Raw genomic sequence first — 13,370 nt, forward strand, 5'->3', positions numbered from 1 at the left:
GCCACTTGTGGTCTGATCCTCAGAGATGCTAAAATTTCAAGAGAGTTGGGAGGAAGATTTTGATTTACCTAAAAGTGTCAGTATAAGTGTTCTGCCAGGGTTTATGTGGAAGATGCCAAAGCACCTCCAATCGATGAATTTGCCTTCTCTCTCTCGTCTTTCTTTTTTTTTTTTTTCCTCTCAATCCTTACCCTCTTCTCTCATTTATTTGGTCTTCCAACACTTTGTAGCCATTACTAAAGTAATTAACTCTCCAGAGAGATTGATTAATGTTTAAAAATCATCTTTATCTTCCTAGTGACAAAGACAAAAGAGAGTTGCCCCAAGATCACTGGACAGTCAGCTGCATTCCAGTCCTGTTTCCTTTTACTCAATCTTAGTTAAAAATCAGTATCTTCATCATTTTTAATGATTTATTCTTTCCAAATGGTTATGGCAGACTACCCCACCTCCTTCGTGTCCAAATCTAAATGATATAATGGGTCCCTTACCACAGGCAGTCACTATCAGAGAACTAAATGTCTGTATCAGGCAGGAATTTTTCAAATAATGACAGATTACCAACCTTGAATGTTTTCTTTGAAGTGTCACATTTATGAAGGGTAAGTGTTGTAAGCTAATTATCCAAGGGTACGCAAGAAAAAGGCTTAGGTATTATCAGATTCACATCTATGGTTAAATTGGCCCCTCTCTTAAAAGTGATACTAAATTCTGGGGGACCAAGGTTCATGTTTCCATTGTATGATATATATGTGGATTCAAGATTGCAGATGAAGTTGCTGATATGGGGTATGGTATGGGGATTCCTTTGATGTCCAAATGTAAACTTGGCTCAAACTGAGATTATTAAAAAGAGTGAGGAAAGAAAGGACTCTTAGCTGAGTCGAATGTAGAGGCAATGTCCAGGGCCATAATTGACAAGCATTTTAGAAGGTCTTTGACATCTCTGTTAAGTTCTCCTATCTTCTCGGAGAGGTTGTCTATAGTCATGGCATCATTCATTACTAATAAGCTGAAGACCCATCTCTTTTTCTGTCTCAACTTTTATCTGTACCTCCCTCTCATATCTCCAACTACCTGTTGTATACTTTCTCCTTGGTGTTCTCTGTGCCCTTGGTATCTCAAATAGAATCATTCATCTCCTTTGACAAATCTAAAACCTAGTCTGAGTAGCTTACATGTTCTGGGTATCATTGTTCTCCAAGATATCCTTTCTCACAAGCTCCTGGTCATCAGAGATTCCCTTCCTCTTTCTCTTATACGCTATAGAAGCCTTATTTTATTGGTTCTTCCTTCACAGGCTCTCACTTTTACTTCTTTTTATGACCCAGATCCCTTTTTGCCTGCACTATTGAGGTAAGATAACCTTGTCACACTGGTTTCCTGTCTGGAGCTCTGGAGCTCTCCCTTCCTCCAAACTAATTCATAGTCCACAGAAATAGCCTGAGACCAACTGAGAATGATTGAATCCAGCCTGTTAGGTTAAAAGTGGGGCCAAAAATAGGCTCTAAAAAACTTAAGTCAAAGTTTTTATTGGAATTCCTCCCCACGTGTCACATGAAGGAGGAATTGGACTATTTCTTGGTCCAAGAAAACAGCCACTGAGTGGACAGTAAGAGGGAGTAAATTTTAGACTCATTAGAAGAGGTTTCCATGGATTCAAGCTGTAGTACGTGGAACAGTACAAATTCATATGAGAATGGGTTCTCTGTCCTAGATAATCACTTCTTAGTCATACTGTAGTAAGCTTACATGCTTTAGATCATAATATGGGGCAAAGGTTTTTTGCCATATGGCCATTAAGGTCTTTTCAAATTCCAGAGTTTTGCAATAGAAACACAGCTCTCCCCATTTCTCCCTCTGCTTCCCACCTACTGGGAATCCAGTCTATTCTTGCTGCCCCATACTTCCCTCATTCCAAATCTACAGTGAATGAACATGCTTTCCTTCAGACAGATGTTCCTCTGCTCACCTCATCAATGGCTTTTCAGTCTAGGTTGCTGTCACCATGGGCACTTTAAATAATCTGGATGGTAAATTTGCTTATTAAATACCTTTTACATGCCAGGATCTATCCCCAGAATTTTTCCTGATATGACTAGTACACAATTCTCTGAATACTGTGGGTTTAAGGTTCTTCTTTTAACCAACTTCAAAGAAAGGGAAACCTAATATCTTATGGGTGGTAGGTGACAAAACTGAAACTGTACCAGTCTTTTCTAACTTCAAGTTCTGAGTACTTGAGAAAAGAGACAAAAGGGAGTAAAGGAACAAAAGTTCCCTCAACTAAGCAGTGTAGGATAGGGGATATTCAGGGGGAATCCTACATATTGAAAAAGTACATCTGACGTTTTATCTCAGTAAGTATTAAACTATATGTGTTGCCAGCAAAATTCATAAATTCTGATGTTTAAAATAGCTACTGGGAGCTAACAAAAAGAAAAGAGGGAACTATAATATATTTGATTAAAACATAAAAGAACATTAATTAGGGTATATTTCTATCATGTGCCTAGTAGTCATGTAACATAGTAACAAGTATGCTTGTCCTTCAGTGTATATTAGATTAGCATTGCATGAATTATTAATTTTAACATTACCATGTTTAGATATACCTACCTTCCATGTAGCAAGCTATTTAATCACAATTTTTCAAAAAAAAGTCAGAAATGCTAATAGTGAAGTACTAATAGAAAGAGGTTGGGGAGGTAAGTAATGGACATGCTCAGCCCTGTGTATTGCACATACTAAATGTTTATTGGATCTGAGTCTAACATCTGTATCAGGAATGAAGTAAAAGGTCATGTCATTATTTTGTTTTATTCTCTAATATAAGTAACCACCAAAATTTTCAAAATCATGTACCTTTTGATATATTAATTCTACTTTTAGGATGCTATACTAACACATAATTTAATCAATCAGTACCCTATTGTTTATGAACCCATCTTTATGAGCTGAAAATGAAATTAGAAGAGAACAGAGTTGTTGAATGCCTACTATGTGCCCAACACTTAGGTTTATCTGCTTTATTGTCAAGTAATCCCGAGAAGTAGATCTGTTACCTCTTTTAAGAATAAGACAACAGAGGTGCCTGGGTGGCACAGTCGGTTGAGCGTCCAACTCTTGATTTCTGCTCAGGTCATGATCTCAGGATTGTGAGATAGAGTGTCCGGCTCCATGCTCGGCAGACTCTGCTGGAGATTCTCTCTCTTCCTCTCCCTCTGTCGCCGCCCCCCCACCCCTGTCTCTGACTCTCTCTCAAATAAATAAATTTAAAAAAAAAATAATAAGAAGAGAGGCACCTGGCTCAGTTGGTTAAGTGGCTTAACCACTTGATTTCTTGATTTCAGCTCAAGTTATGATCCCGGAGTTGTGTGATCAAAACCTAAGCTGGCTCCATGCTGGCCATGGAGCCTATTTGAGATTCTCTCTCTGCCCCTCCCCATCCTGCTCCCCTGCACTCTCTCTCTCTCTTTAAAAATAAAAAATAGGGGCACCTGGGTGGCTCAGTGGGTTAAAGCCTCTGCTTTCGGCTCAGGTCATGATCCCAGGGTCCTGGGATCGAGCCCCGCATCGGGCTCTCTGCTCAGTGGGGAGCCTGCTTCCTCCTCTCTCTCTGCCTGCCTCTCTGCCTACTTGTGATTTGTCTGTCAAATAAATAAATAAAAAATCTTTTAAAAAAATAAAAATAAAAAAGAATAAAAAAAACTGAGGCCCACAGAGGCCACATATCTTGTCTAAAGTCGTATAGGTAGTAAATAACTGATCTGGAATTTGAACTCAGATATCTCTGCGTCCAAAATCTATGTTGTTTCCAGCATACCAGTAATTTAAACATTGGATTCTGTGGAAATGTCTGAGGTGGTGAAGGAGGCTAAGGGGAAGGCTGAGTGGGTGGAACTCATGTCCCACACTCACTACAGCTAAAGCAATTAAAAAAAATCTTTTTTAGGGACTCCTGGGTGGCCCAGTCAGTTGGGAATCTGACTTGATTTCTGTTCAGGTCATGATCTCAGGGTTCTGAGATCAAGTTCTATATGGGGCCCCACACTCAGCTCGGAGTCTCCTTGAGATTCTCTCCCTCTCCCTCTGCCCCTCATGCTACTGCTTTCTCTCTTTCTCTCTCTCTCTCAACTAAATAAATAAATAAATGAAATTTTTAAAAAGTTTTTTTAACCATTCTATTACATCATTATTGGTATGGGGATTTAACATTAAAAAGAATTTTCACATAGTTCTATCATACATACTGATAGATTGGTAGCTTATTAAAAATGAAATAATCTATCATTATCTATTCCATCAGCTGGGGAGACCTGAGTGCACTGGAAAAGGCACTCAGGAATCATAGGCATTTATTTTAATTCAATTGATTTAATTCAGAATTTTATAAAGATGGGAGTGGGGAAGTTTGAGATAATAAAGGTCACCTAAACCTGGGCCAGTCTCAGCTTAGTCTTCAGAGTAAAGATTCATAAAAAGGGCCTCACAAAGCTGGATGGACCTGTTTTGGTCAAAGGTTCACAACATTTTCAGCACAACTTGATGTTACACCTAAGCAACCTAATAAAACCCATACCACCATACCCAGTGAATGCAAAACTTGTTATTTTAAGAGAGTGCACCTAGATTTAATCTATCTGATTTATTTATTTATTTATTTATTTATTTGTTCATTCATTCATTCATTCATTCATCCATTTCTTTACTCTGGAGGTGGTCGGAGAAGGTTGACCACTAGGTGAGCTAGAGATGAAACCTTTGAGACCCACTCACTATACTACACTAAATCAGATTTTTGTGGTTGGGATTTGTTTCCTTATTAAAAGGTGTGGAAACCCATAAAAAATGTTTGAATATTCTTTCTAAACCTCTCACATATCTTTATTAGTTTAAGGTGGGGGTAGGGGTGGTATGGTATGGGTGTTAAATTACTCTTCCTAGGGGGAAAAAAAAGTAACATTTCCCCCATTACTTAATTTGTATTAGAGATTCCTGTCAGCTCCTACAGAGCAAACAATGCAGTTTTATGTGACAAAGATTGAAAAAAATCACCATATATGCCACAAATGGAGGTAGAAATGAAGAAGATAAAAACTGTATTACTTGTTTGAAAAGCACCCAGGGTCAAAACTTTTTAGGATGTAAAGCCCAGATGAACTCTGGGCTGCTTCCTCAGGCGACAGAGACCTCTGGCTAGAGAAGTGTATTTATAGTCTCCTGCTCGAAATTTTACCTGATTCTTACTTTATTTTTATTCCAGTTGCTACATTGATGGCCGGGTGGTCAAGGTGATGGACTTCCTGAAAACTCGCCTGTTAGACACACTCTCTGACCAGATTAGGAAAATTCAGAAAGTGAGTAATTGTCCCCTGGGAAGGAGTGAGTTTGGGGGTAAGCAATGAAAAGGTCTCAGGGTCCCAGCTGGACATCAGCACTGTGGGAACCAGGGCAGAAAAATAGTATAGTCCAGAGCTCCCTTTCACAGCTGATGATTGTTGTTTATTGTTTTTCAAATTGAGAACTGTTTGAATGTGCCATTTCTGGGTTTAAAAGCTTTTCTATTTTAATAACAACTATTTTATAAGAGTTTGCTTCTAAATTACGAGTTTCTTAAGGGAAGGATAGATTTACTTTATTTCCTTTTTGCAAGGGTTTATATGGGGCTAGTTTATGGAGGGAATGATTATATTTATTCAGTGAAATTCTGGTCTGGGGCATCGGCCATGTTTACACTATTCTAAATTGTGTTAAATATCTGAACCATATATATGCTATTCCTAGATGTTTTAGAATCAGTCAAGTATCATCTTACTTTTGTAGAGATGGGGGGGAATCTATATTATATTAAGCAATTGCATGTATGTCCCATTAGCAAGACATCTTCGGTCAACAGTTCTCAAACTTGAGTACAATCAAAATCACCAGAGGTTGCTCATAAAGTCTGCAGTCTCACTCCTGATGTTCTGAGTTAGTATGTCTGGAGTGGTGGATCCCAGACATCTCTATTTTTAATAGTAATCTGTCAAGTGATTCTACCCAATGCAGATCACATTTTGAAATACACTGGATTAGTTCATTCTGAATTGTGAAGATCTTATGTCTGTGATTTCCCTCTGCCTCTACAAAATTATATCACATCTTTTGTTACCCAGTCAGGTCAGTTTTCCAGGGAACGGAGACCTCTTGCACACTCACCTATCTCTTGAGCAGATTAAACAAATCTTTGCAGAAAAATAGGAACAGTTAAATGACCCCCATTAATATGGGATGAATGAATAAATGAATGAACAAATGAATAAATGGATCATGTATCAAATTAGCTGTGAAAGAAAATCATATTTGGAGTATAATCATAAAAAAGCACTCTTAACTGATAAAGTGGTGTATTTTTTGGTATCCAGACCAGTGTTCTGCTCAGATTACAAAATTTCTTTGAGTCCCCATGTTCTCAAAGAGAACTCAAAGCAGCTGGGAAGCCTCAGGACTTCTGGACTTCTGCATCCCAGTGTGATCCCTCTGGGAATCAGGTGCATTGCCTAGCATCTTTATCTGTCACTTCCTCCTACCATGTAAAGCCGAGGCAAACTAAATAATTTGAAATATCTCTGCCAGTCTCCATTTGACATTCATTTAGTTTTTAATATTTAAATATTTAATATTTACTGAGCACTTAACAAGTACTAGGCAAAGTGCCCGGTGCTAGGGATACATGCTGGGGATATGGAATATGACATAGTCTCTGCCTTCAAGAAACTCACAGTTTTAAAGTTTATCAGTTGCTTTAAAAAGGTTGAAAAATATTACTTAAGGCAGTTGAATATCATTCTATTGAACACTGCAAATTTATAAGCACTTTATACTAATCTGAGAGTAGGTATCATTCTCTAATCTCTATAAGGAGGGAGGAAATTTCTTTCATTCGTTTATTCTTCCATCCAACAGATATTTATTGAGCACGTACCAAATTCCAGGCAATATGCTTAGTCTTTGTGTTACAGTAGTGTATGAGATAGACAAATCCCTGTATTTTGGGCTTTTCTGATACCAAATATAATGACCTGCTTAAAGGGCTATCATTGGAAGTAAAATGATTCTTGGTATCATGGCATTGAGAGTGATGTTTCTAACTGTGCTCATGTAATTATTTAAGAAGAACACGTAACTCTATATCAGAATGAAGACAAAGGTGTTGGGAGTTAGGTTCTTCCCTTTCTCTGCACTGCTTGTCTTCCTCCAAGGCTGGATACTTCTTAATCACCACAGAATGTTCGAAGACTGAAATAAGTGGCTAAGCTCATGTTCTCATTTGTCCAGGCAGGGCCAAAGAACCTTAAAGAAAATGGCTCAAACCCTGTGCACAATTGAGATTCAGATTCAGACCTTTTAAAGTCTAATGAACTTGGATGGGAGGGCCACATACAGCTGCAGGGAGGAACAGTGGCACCCTTAAGAAAAATGACCTTTATGAAGAAGGCATCTGGCTGGGGATGGCTATAATTAGTAGTAAGACCTGATCTCAGCTTTGGCTGTTGCAGACAGAACATGCCCGAGGTCCTCTCAGACCTAGGTTCCTGTTCTGGTTATGACTTTCTGTGCAACAAATTACCCCAAAACTTAGTGACATTAAACAACTATTTACTGTGCCCTTTGATTCTATGGGTCAGGAATCCTCACAGTGCCCTATGGGGATGGTTCATCTATGCTCCATGATGTCTGGAGCTTCAGCTGAAAGACTTGAAGCCTGGAGTCACTCAAAGGCTTGCAGCTGGAATCACAAGACTTGTTCACTCACAGGTCTGGCAGTTGATACCAGCTGTCAGCTAGCACCTTTGTTGGGCTGATAAGTGGAATAGCGACTTCTGGACTTTCTACATAACCAGGGTTTCCTTCCAAGGTCCAAAAGTCAGATGCCCAGAAGTGAGAGTCAGGTGGAAATCATACCACCTTTTCTAACCTACCCTCAAAAGTCATTGGGCTTTACTTCAATCATAGTCCATTCATTGAGACAGTCAGCAAGACCAATGGAGATTCAAGGAGAGAGGAAATAAATTCCTTTTGGTGGGAGAGTAGCAAGATTCTGGAAGAGCATTTAGTACTAGAATGATTTTTGCAGTCATCTTTGGAAAATCTGTCTGCCACAGTTTCATCCTCCCTGTATCATTTAGGAGCCCTTCATTTCCCTGTCTAATTTTCTTTTCCCAGCTCTCTTTCACAAAGCTCTTGCCAGATATTGCCTTAAATGTGTATCTACTGGAGGTGTTGCTGGATCACAGATTCCCTGAGATTTGATTTATGGGGTAGGCTTTCCATTGGCTGTACAGCCTGGACCCAGTTGCTACAACCTCCAGGATAAGAATCTCTCTCACCACAGCCCAGGAGGTACTAAGCACTGGTCTGCTCTGGGGAGATGGGGACTGGGAGACCAGAGAAGGGTCATCATGTTTTGCCAGTTAAAAAGTTGCTTTGGCTGTTCCTGAGGTCCTGTGTGGGTGGGTGGAGGGTCTGGGAATTAGAGTCCAAGGTGCACACTGGGACACACTGGCCAAGCTTCTTTCCCGGAGCTTCCAAAACCAATTTAGAGAAGGGGCAAGTAAGACTTTAATATGTATATACCTAGAACCTTCATTTAAAAGCTAAAAGTAGAATCTTTGTTTCTACTCTATTTTGAGAAGCTCACAGAAAGTCTAATGATTCCCCTTAGGCCTACAGTGATGGAAAAAGGGCAGATTTTCTACCAAAATCAATTCATGAAGGAGTGGTTAGATAAATCAGTGATGAGACTGTGTTTGAATAAGAGATAGAATATGGAATTTGAAGTCGGACGGCTTGGGTTGGAGCTCAGGCTTAGCTGTGTAACCTTGGGTTATTCACTTAACCTCTCTAATTTTATTTCTTCATCTGTAAAATGAGGGTGCTAAGAATACTATGATCTTTCCCTTTTAGGGAGATTAGGAAAGTCACATGAGGCCCTGTTTTGTTAATTGCTATTGGATGCTATTCTTATTGCTAATATTATTGTTAATTCAGTTTAGTTTGTTTTTTTTTTTAATTTTTTTCTTTTCTTTTTATTTTTATTCCAGTAAAATATATGGAACACTTCACAAGTTTTTGTGTCATCCTTTTGCAGGGCCCATGCTAATCTTTGTATCATTCCAATTTTAATGTATGAACTGCTGAGTGAGCACTATTGTAGTTATTTTTAATAATAATTTGTATGACTGGAGAAGCTTCTGGCTACCTTTATCCTCAACTTGTTCTTTGTTTTTTTTCCTCTTTCCTCTTTCTTTGAACCTTGGGGAATATGGTAGGTGATATTTTTGGCATCTGAAAGACAGTGACTCAATTGCTAAAAACAGCTGTGGTTTTCAAATTTGGACTGCCACTTACAGAAGAATTTCTGAGCCGTGGGCAAATTCTGGTATATGAAAATCTATATTATGTATTTGAAAGCCAAAAAGAGACAATGTTTGGACAAGCCACTCTTTTGGATGATCTACACATTTTCTCCCTTCCATTAGCATAGGGATAATCATCTGTACTTTAGGAGATGAATCAGGGGAGAGTTGAGAATCTCACAATGTAAGCAAGAGTCAGATGGGAAAGTAAGTGATGTTTAGGATACAGTGCAGATGGTATAGTGTGGATACCTGGTCTGACTCCAAAACAATGACATAAGAACCAAGAAGAACCATTCTGGCTTAAGTCACTTAGACTCTATGATTTGTGTCAGCATCTCCTAGAGGAATCAGAGGAGGAAATAACACTTTTTGATATTATTTTCAGCAATTCAATAAGCACAGGAAGGAGTTGGTGAAATACCAGTCATAAGGGAAGTAGTTCCAAAAGTACTGTCCATATGATTGCATTTTGAATACTAAATAAACCAAACAATTGGCTTTCCTAATATTTGAAAAACTCCTTCCTTCCTTCCTTCTTTCTTCCTTTCTTTCCTTCACTTGTCATCTGTTTATAACATTCTTAGTTTTTTTCCAGACCCCTGAGGATAAAATGGTGAGCAAGACTTGCATGGTGGGTCCTCCTAGACCTTGCGGTCTAGTGGAAAAACACTTAATGAAGCAAGCAATGATAATAAGATGTGATGACTCTTGTAACAGGGATGTCTAGGGTGCTCCGTGAGTGCTCACATCCATTCCATGCAAGCCCATGGTGGAAAATATCTACCTCAGTGTGTGAAAGAAGGGAAAACCAAGAAATCTTTCCAGAGGAAGTGACATTTAGGTTAATACCTGAAGGACAGATACCTTCTAATTTATTCAGTTCTGAGCATGCGAACAGAGGACTAGCAGTGTTAAATATATATGGTAGAGAGAATGATTTGTCTGGTTCATGTTATGACCATGATTGTTCTTTTGTTAATATCATTGCTTATGGTTGACTATAATATTTATTAAGATGAATTCTTTTGAGGCCTATTTTTCAAGTATACATTAGTTACAGGATCAAGGAAGTATCAAGCAGAAGAATATTTAATCTCTTTGAAGTAATTAATAGATCAAAAAAGAAGCTTTTCTGGTTTACCCACTTATTTGAGCCTCTTAGGACATGAAAGGGGAAGGGAATAAAAATAGCAGTGATTCTTGAGGATTACAGAATAACTAAAAGCACAACTAAAGGAAAAATGAAGAAAATGATAATGTTAACCTTCTCTCTCTTTTTTTTTTTAAGATTTTATTTATTTATTTGACAGACAGAGATGACAAGTAGGCAGAGAGGCAGGCAGAGAGAGAAGGAAGCAGGCTCCCCGCTGAGCAGAGAACCTGACGTGGGGCCCGATCCCAGGACACTGGGATCATGACCTGAGCCGAAGGCAGAGGCTTTAACCCACTGAGCCACCCAGGCGCCCCTGTTAATCTACTCTTAATGAAGAAATAAGAAAATGAAAATGGCACTACTAGGCTAGGAACAGCAGTACCACCACAAAAATCAGTTTTTGATTCTTCCATTCACTGAGCAATGTTAAAGGCTCATTTCAGTGTGCCAGTGCCTATTTATCATAATGCCTATCATTTGGCAGGTACTTAATGAATGTTAGCTGATGGGAAATAAGCAGGATGGAGAAAGTAAATGAGCAGAGTAAAATGGTAGAACTACAAGAAAAGTAAAGTAGTGTCTTCTCATTCACACTTGGATCTGCTATCTCAGCTGTTCTCATGCAGGAGAAACTAATCTGCTGCTAACTGTGTAGTACAGTGTTGAATAGGTAGAAGTATATCTGATCACATGAACCCAGTTCTAGGGCCCTACCTGGGACACCAGCAGAGGCCTGGGAGAGTAGGAAGCTAGGAGTTTGAGCTTCCCGAGCTTCCCAGTAAATTAGTTTCTTTGACACCACTTGGCTGTGTATCTGCAAATGAGCACTATGACCCAAGGGATCTTCGACTCTTCTCTTTCATAGAGAAGACACTAATAATAAATACGGGCATCTAGCTGGAAAGGCATGTTTACCACAAAAGCGCTCCAAAGTTTTAGTTGTTGTCATCTTATGAACTGTATCTCCTTAATTCTTTTTTTTTTAAGATTTTATTTATTTATTTGACAGACAGAGATCACAAGTAGGCAGAAAGGCAGGCAGATAGAGAGAGGGGGAAGCAGGCTCCCTGCTGAGCAGAGAGCCCTATGTGGGGCTTGATTCCAGGACCATGGGATCATGACCTGAGCCGAAGGCAGGGGCTTTAACCCACTGAGCCACCCAGGCACCCCTGTATATCCTTAATTCTTAAATAGAAAGAATTATAAAATGTACCATAAACTTATTAACAGCTTGTAGGGGGAGCAGATAGGAGATAGGGTAAACAGCTGGCAAGTTTCTTTTGATATTATGAAAAACATTCTGATTTCAAAGCCATTAAAATGTGGAAAATGCATTATTAATTTGCAAAAATATAGTAACCATATTTATCTTTTAGGTTACAGTGCCATTTATTGACTGCATCATGTATTACTAGCTCATTGAAGAAACTAGTCATTTGTTCAAGGCCACTAGTCGTAAATCAGAATTCAAGGCCAGGGCCACTTAAGTCCAGAACTCACACTCTTACCCAATACACTCTTCTGCATCTGCCATACATGTTAGCCATTTATTTTACAGCCCATGTAATATTTATATTCCTAAAGTCCCAGGATTAGGAAAGCTTTTAAAGAATACTGAATGTTCTTGGTGAAAGAAGATCAATTTGACCCCATGAACAGTTCATATAATCTGGAGTGGGTGTCCTAGAAGTAAAAATTAAATGAAAGCTATATATTAAGTAATGTCTAATATATTACCCCAATATTAGTGGAAGAGGACAGGGCTTTTCAGGGAGTGATTTGCATTCATTCACTGGACTTCATTCTTACGTCTCATATACACAGGCTTTTGGTCAATGCAGTGAGGTCCCGTTATATGCAAGGCAGTGACAGTGTGTGGGTATGTGCTGCCCATGGACACTTAGAGGAATGGCCCTGGGAACAAATTGTGGTTTAGAGCAAAAAAACCTCTTCAGGAGGAAGAGGCTACTTGTGATGACCTTCCAATTATCCACATGGAAGTGGGAGGATTATAGGGTTTGTCCTGAGTGAGAGGAAGTTACTTCTGAGTTTGACTATGACTTGTCAGTGGGGAGACAGTCCAGTAAGCCTGGGGGTTGACTCCTCATGGAAAAGAACTGGGAAGAGAAGAAGAGTCATTCTTATGCAAGCAGCCATTGTCCAGTCTCTCCCTCTGCTAGCACTTATCCTTGAACATAGTCTTTACTTCAGGACTCTGTGAAATCTACCTTATTTTTTGGCATATGCTAATACTTTCCTTGCCTTCCCTGGAACTTTATCTTTTTTGTGTATGCTCTTATTTTAATTTTACATTTTGTTGCAATTACATACAGTTGCTTTTCTGTGGTTGTAGATAACAAGAACAGAATGCAATTTTAAATCCTAAAATGCCATAGAAACAGAAACCACAAATTAAAAATTGATCTGATACCAAAAGAAAATGGGTAAATGTGGCACTCCGGAACAGGGAGATGATAAAAATAAATTATATAGAAAAAAAAATTAATGAAACTGACAGGAAGTACATCAGACAGAAGAAATAAATCAGGAAGAATATGATGAGATATTGGAATAGCTGAGCTCAGAATAGCCCAGTGTGTCTAACCTAAGAAGGACATACTAAATGTGAGGCAGGCTGGTCACTCAGAAGCTTCTGGGTCTCCTCAAATGAGAAAATTCAAATAGAAAGTAGACAGACCCCTGAACTGGAATTGTGATGGTTTGGTGTTTGCTTTTAAGGTTTTGAGGTTTTTAGTTATCTTTACTGAAACTTGGCCTTTTCATCAGTAAAATGTTATATCTCCCACTTATTA

General features: G+C 38.8%; 1 protein-coding gene and 1 non-coding gene across 2 annotated transcripts in view; one reads left to right on the forward strand and one right to left on the reverse strand.

Annotated features, from left to right (window-relative positions):
- Positions 1–13,370, forward strand: part of HPSE2 (heparanase 2 (inactive)) — a 655,107-nt gene that overhangs the window by 486,618 nt on the left and 155,119 nt on the right. Inside the window, exon 7 of the mRNA XM_032882617.1 lies at positions 5,267–5,360. Within this exon, the coding sequence (XP_032738508.1) occupies positions 5,267–5,360 (94 nt within the window). The remainder of the gene's footprint in view (positions 1–5,266; positions 5,361–13,370) is intronic.
- LOC116858655 lies at positions 9,089–9,191 on the reverse strand. The gene has a single exon (XR_004380974.1). It is a non-coding gene; the product is annotated as a U6 spliceosomal RNA (small nuclear RNA).

This window comes from Lontra canadensis, unplaced genomic scaffold (genome assembly GCF_010015895.1).
Source record: "Lontra canadensis isolate GAN:19392208 unplaced genomic scaffold, GSC_riverotter_1.0 scaffold3, whole genome shotgun sequence".
Taxonomy (NCBI): Eukaryota; Metazoa; Chordata; class Mammalia; order Carnivora; family Mustelidae; genus Lontra; species Lontra canadensis.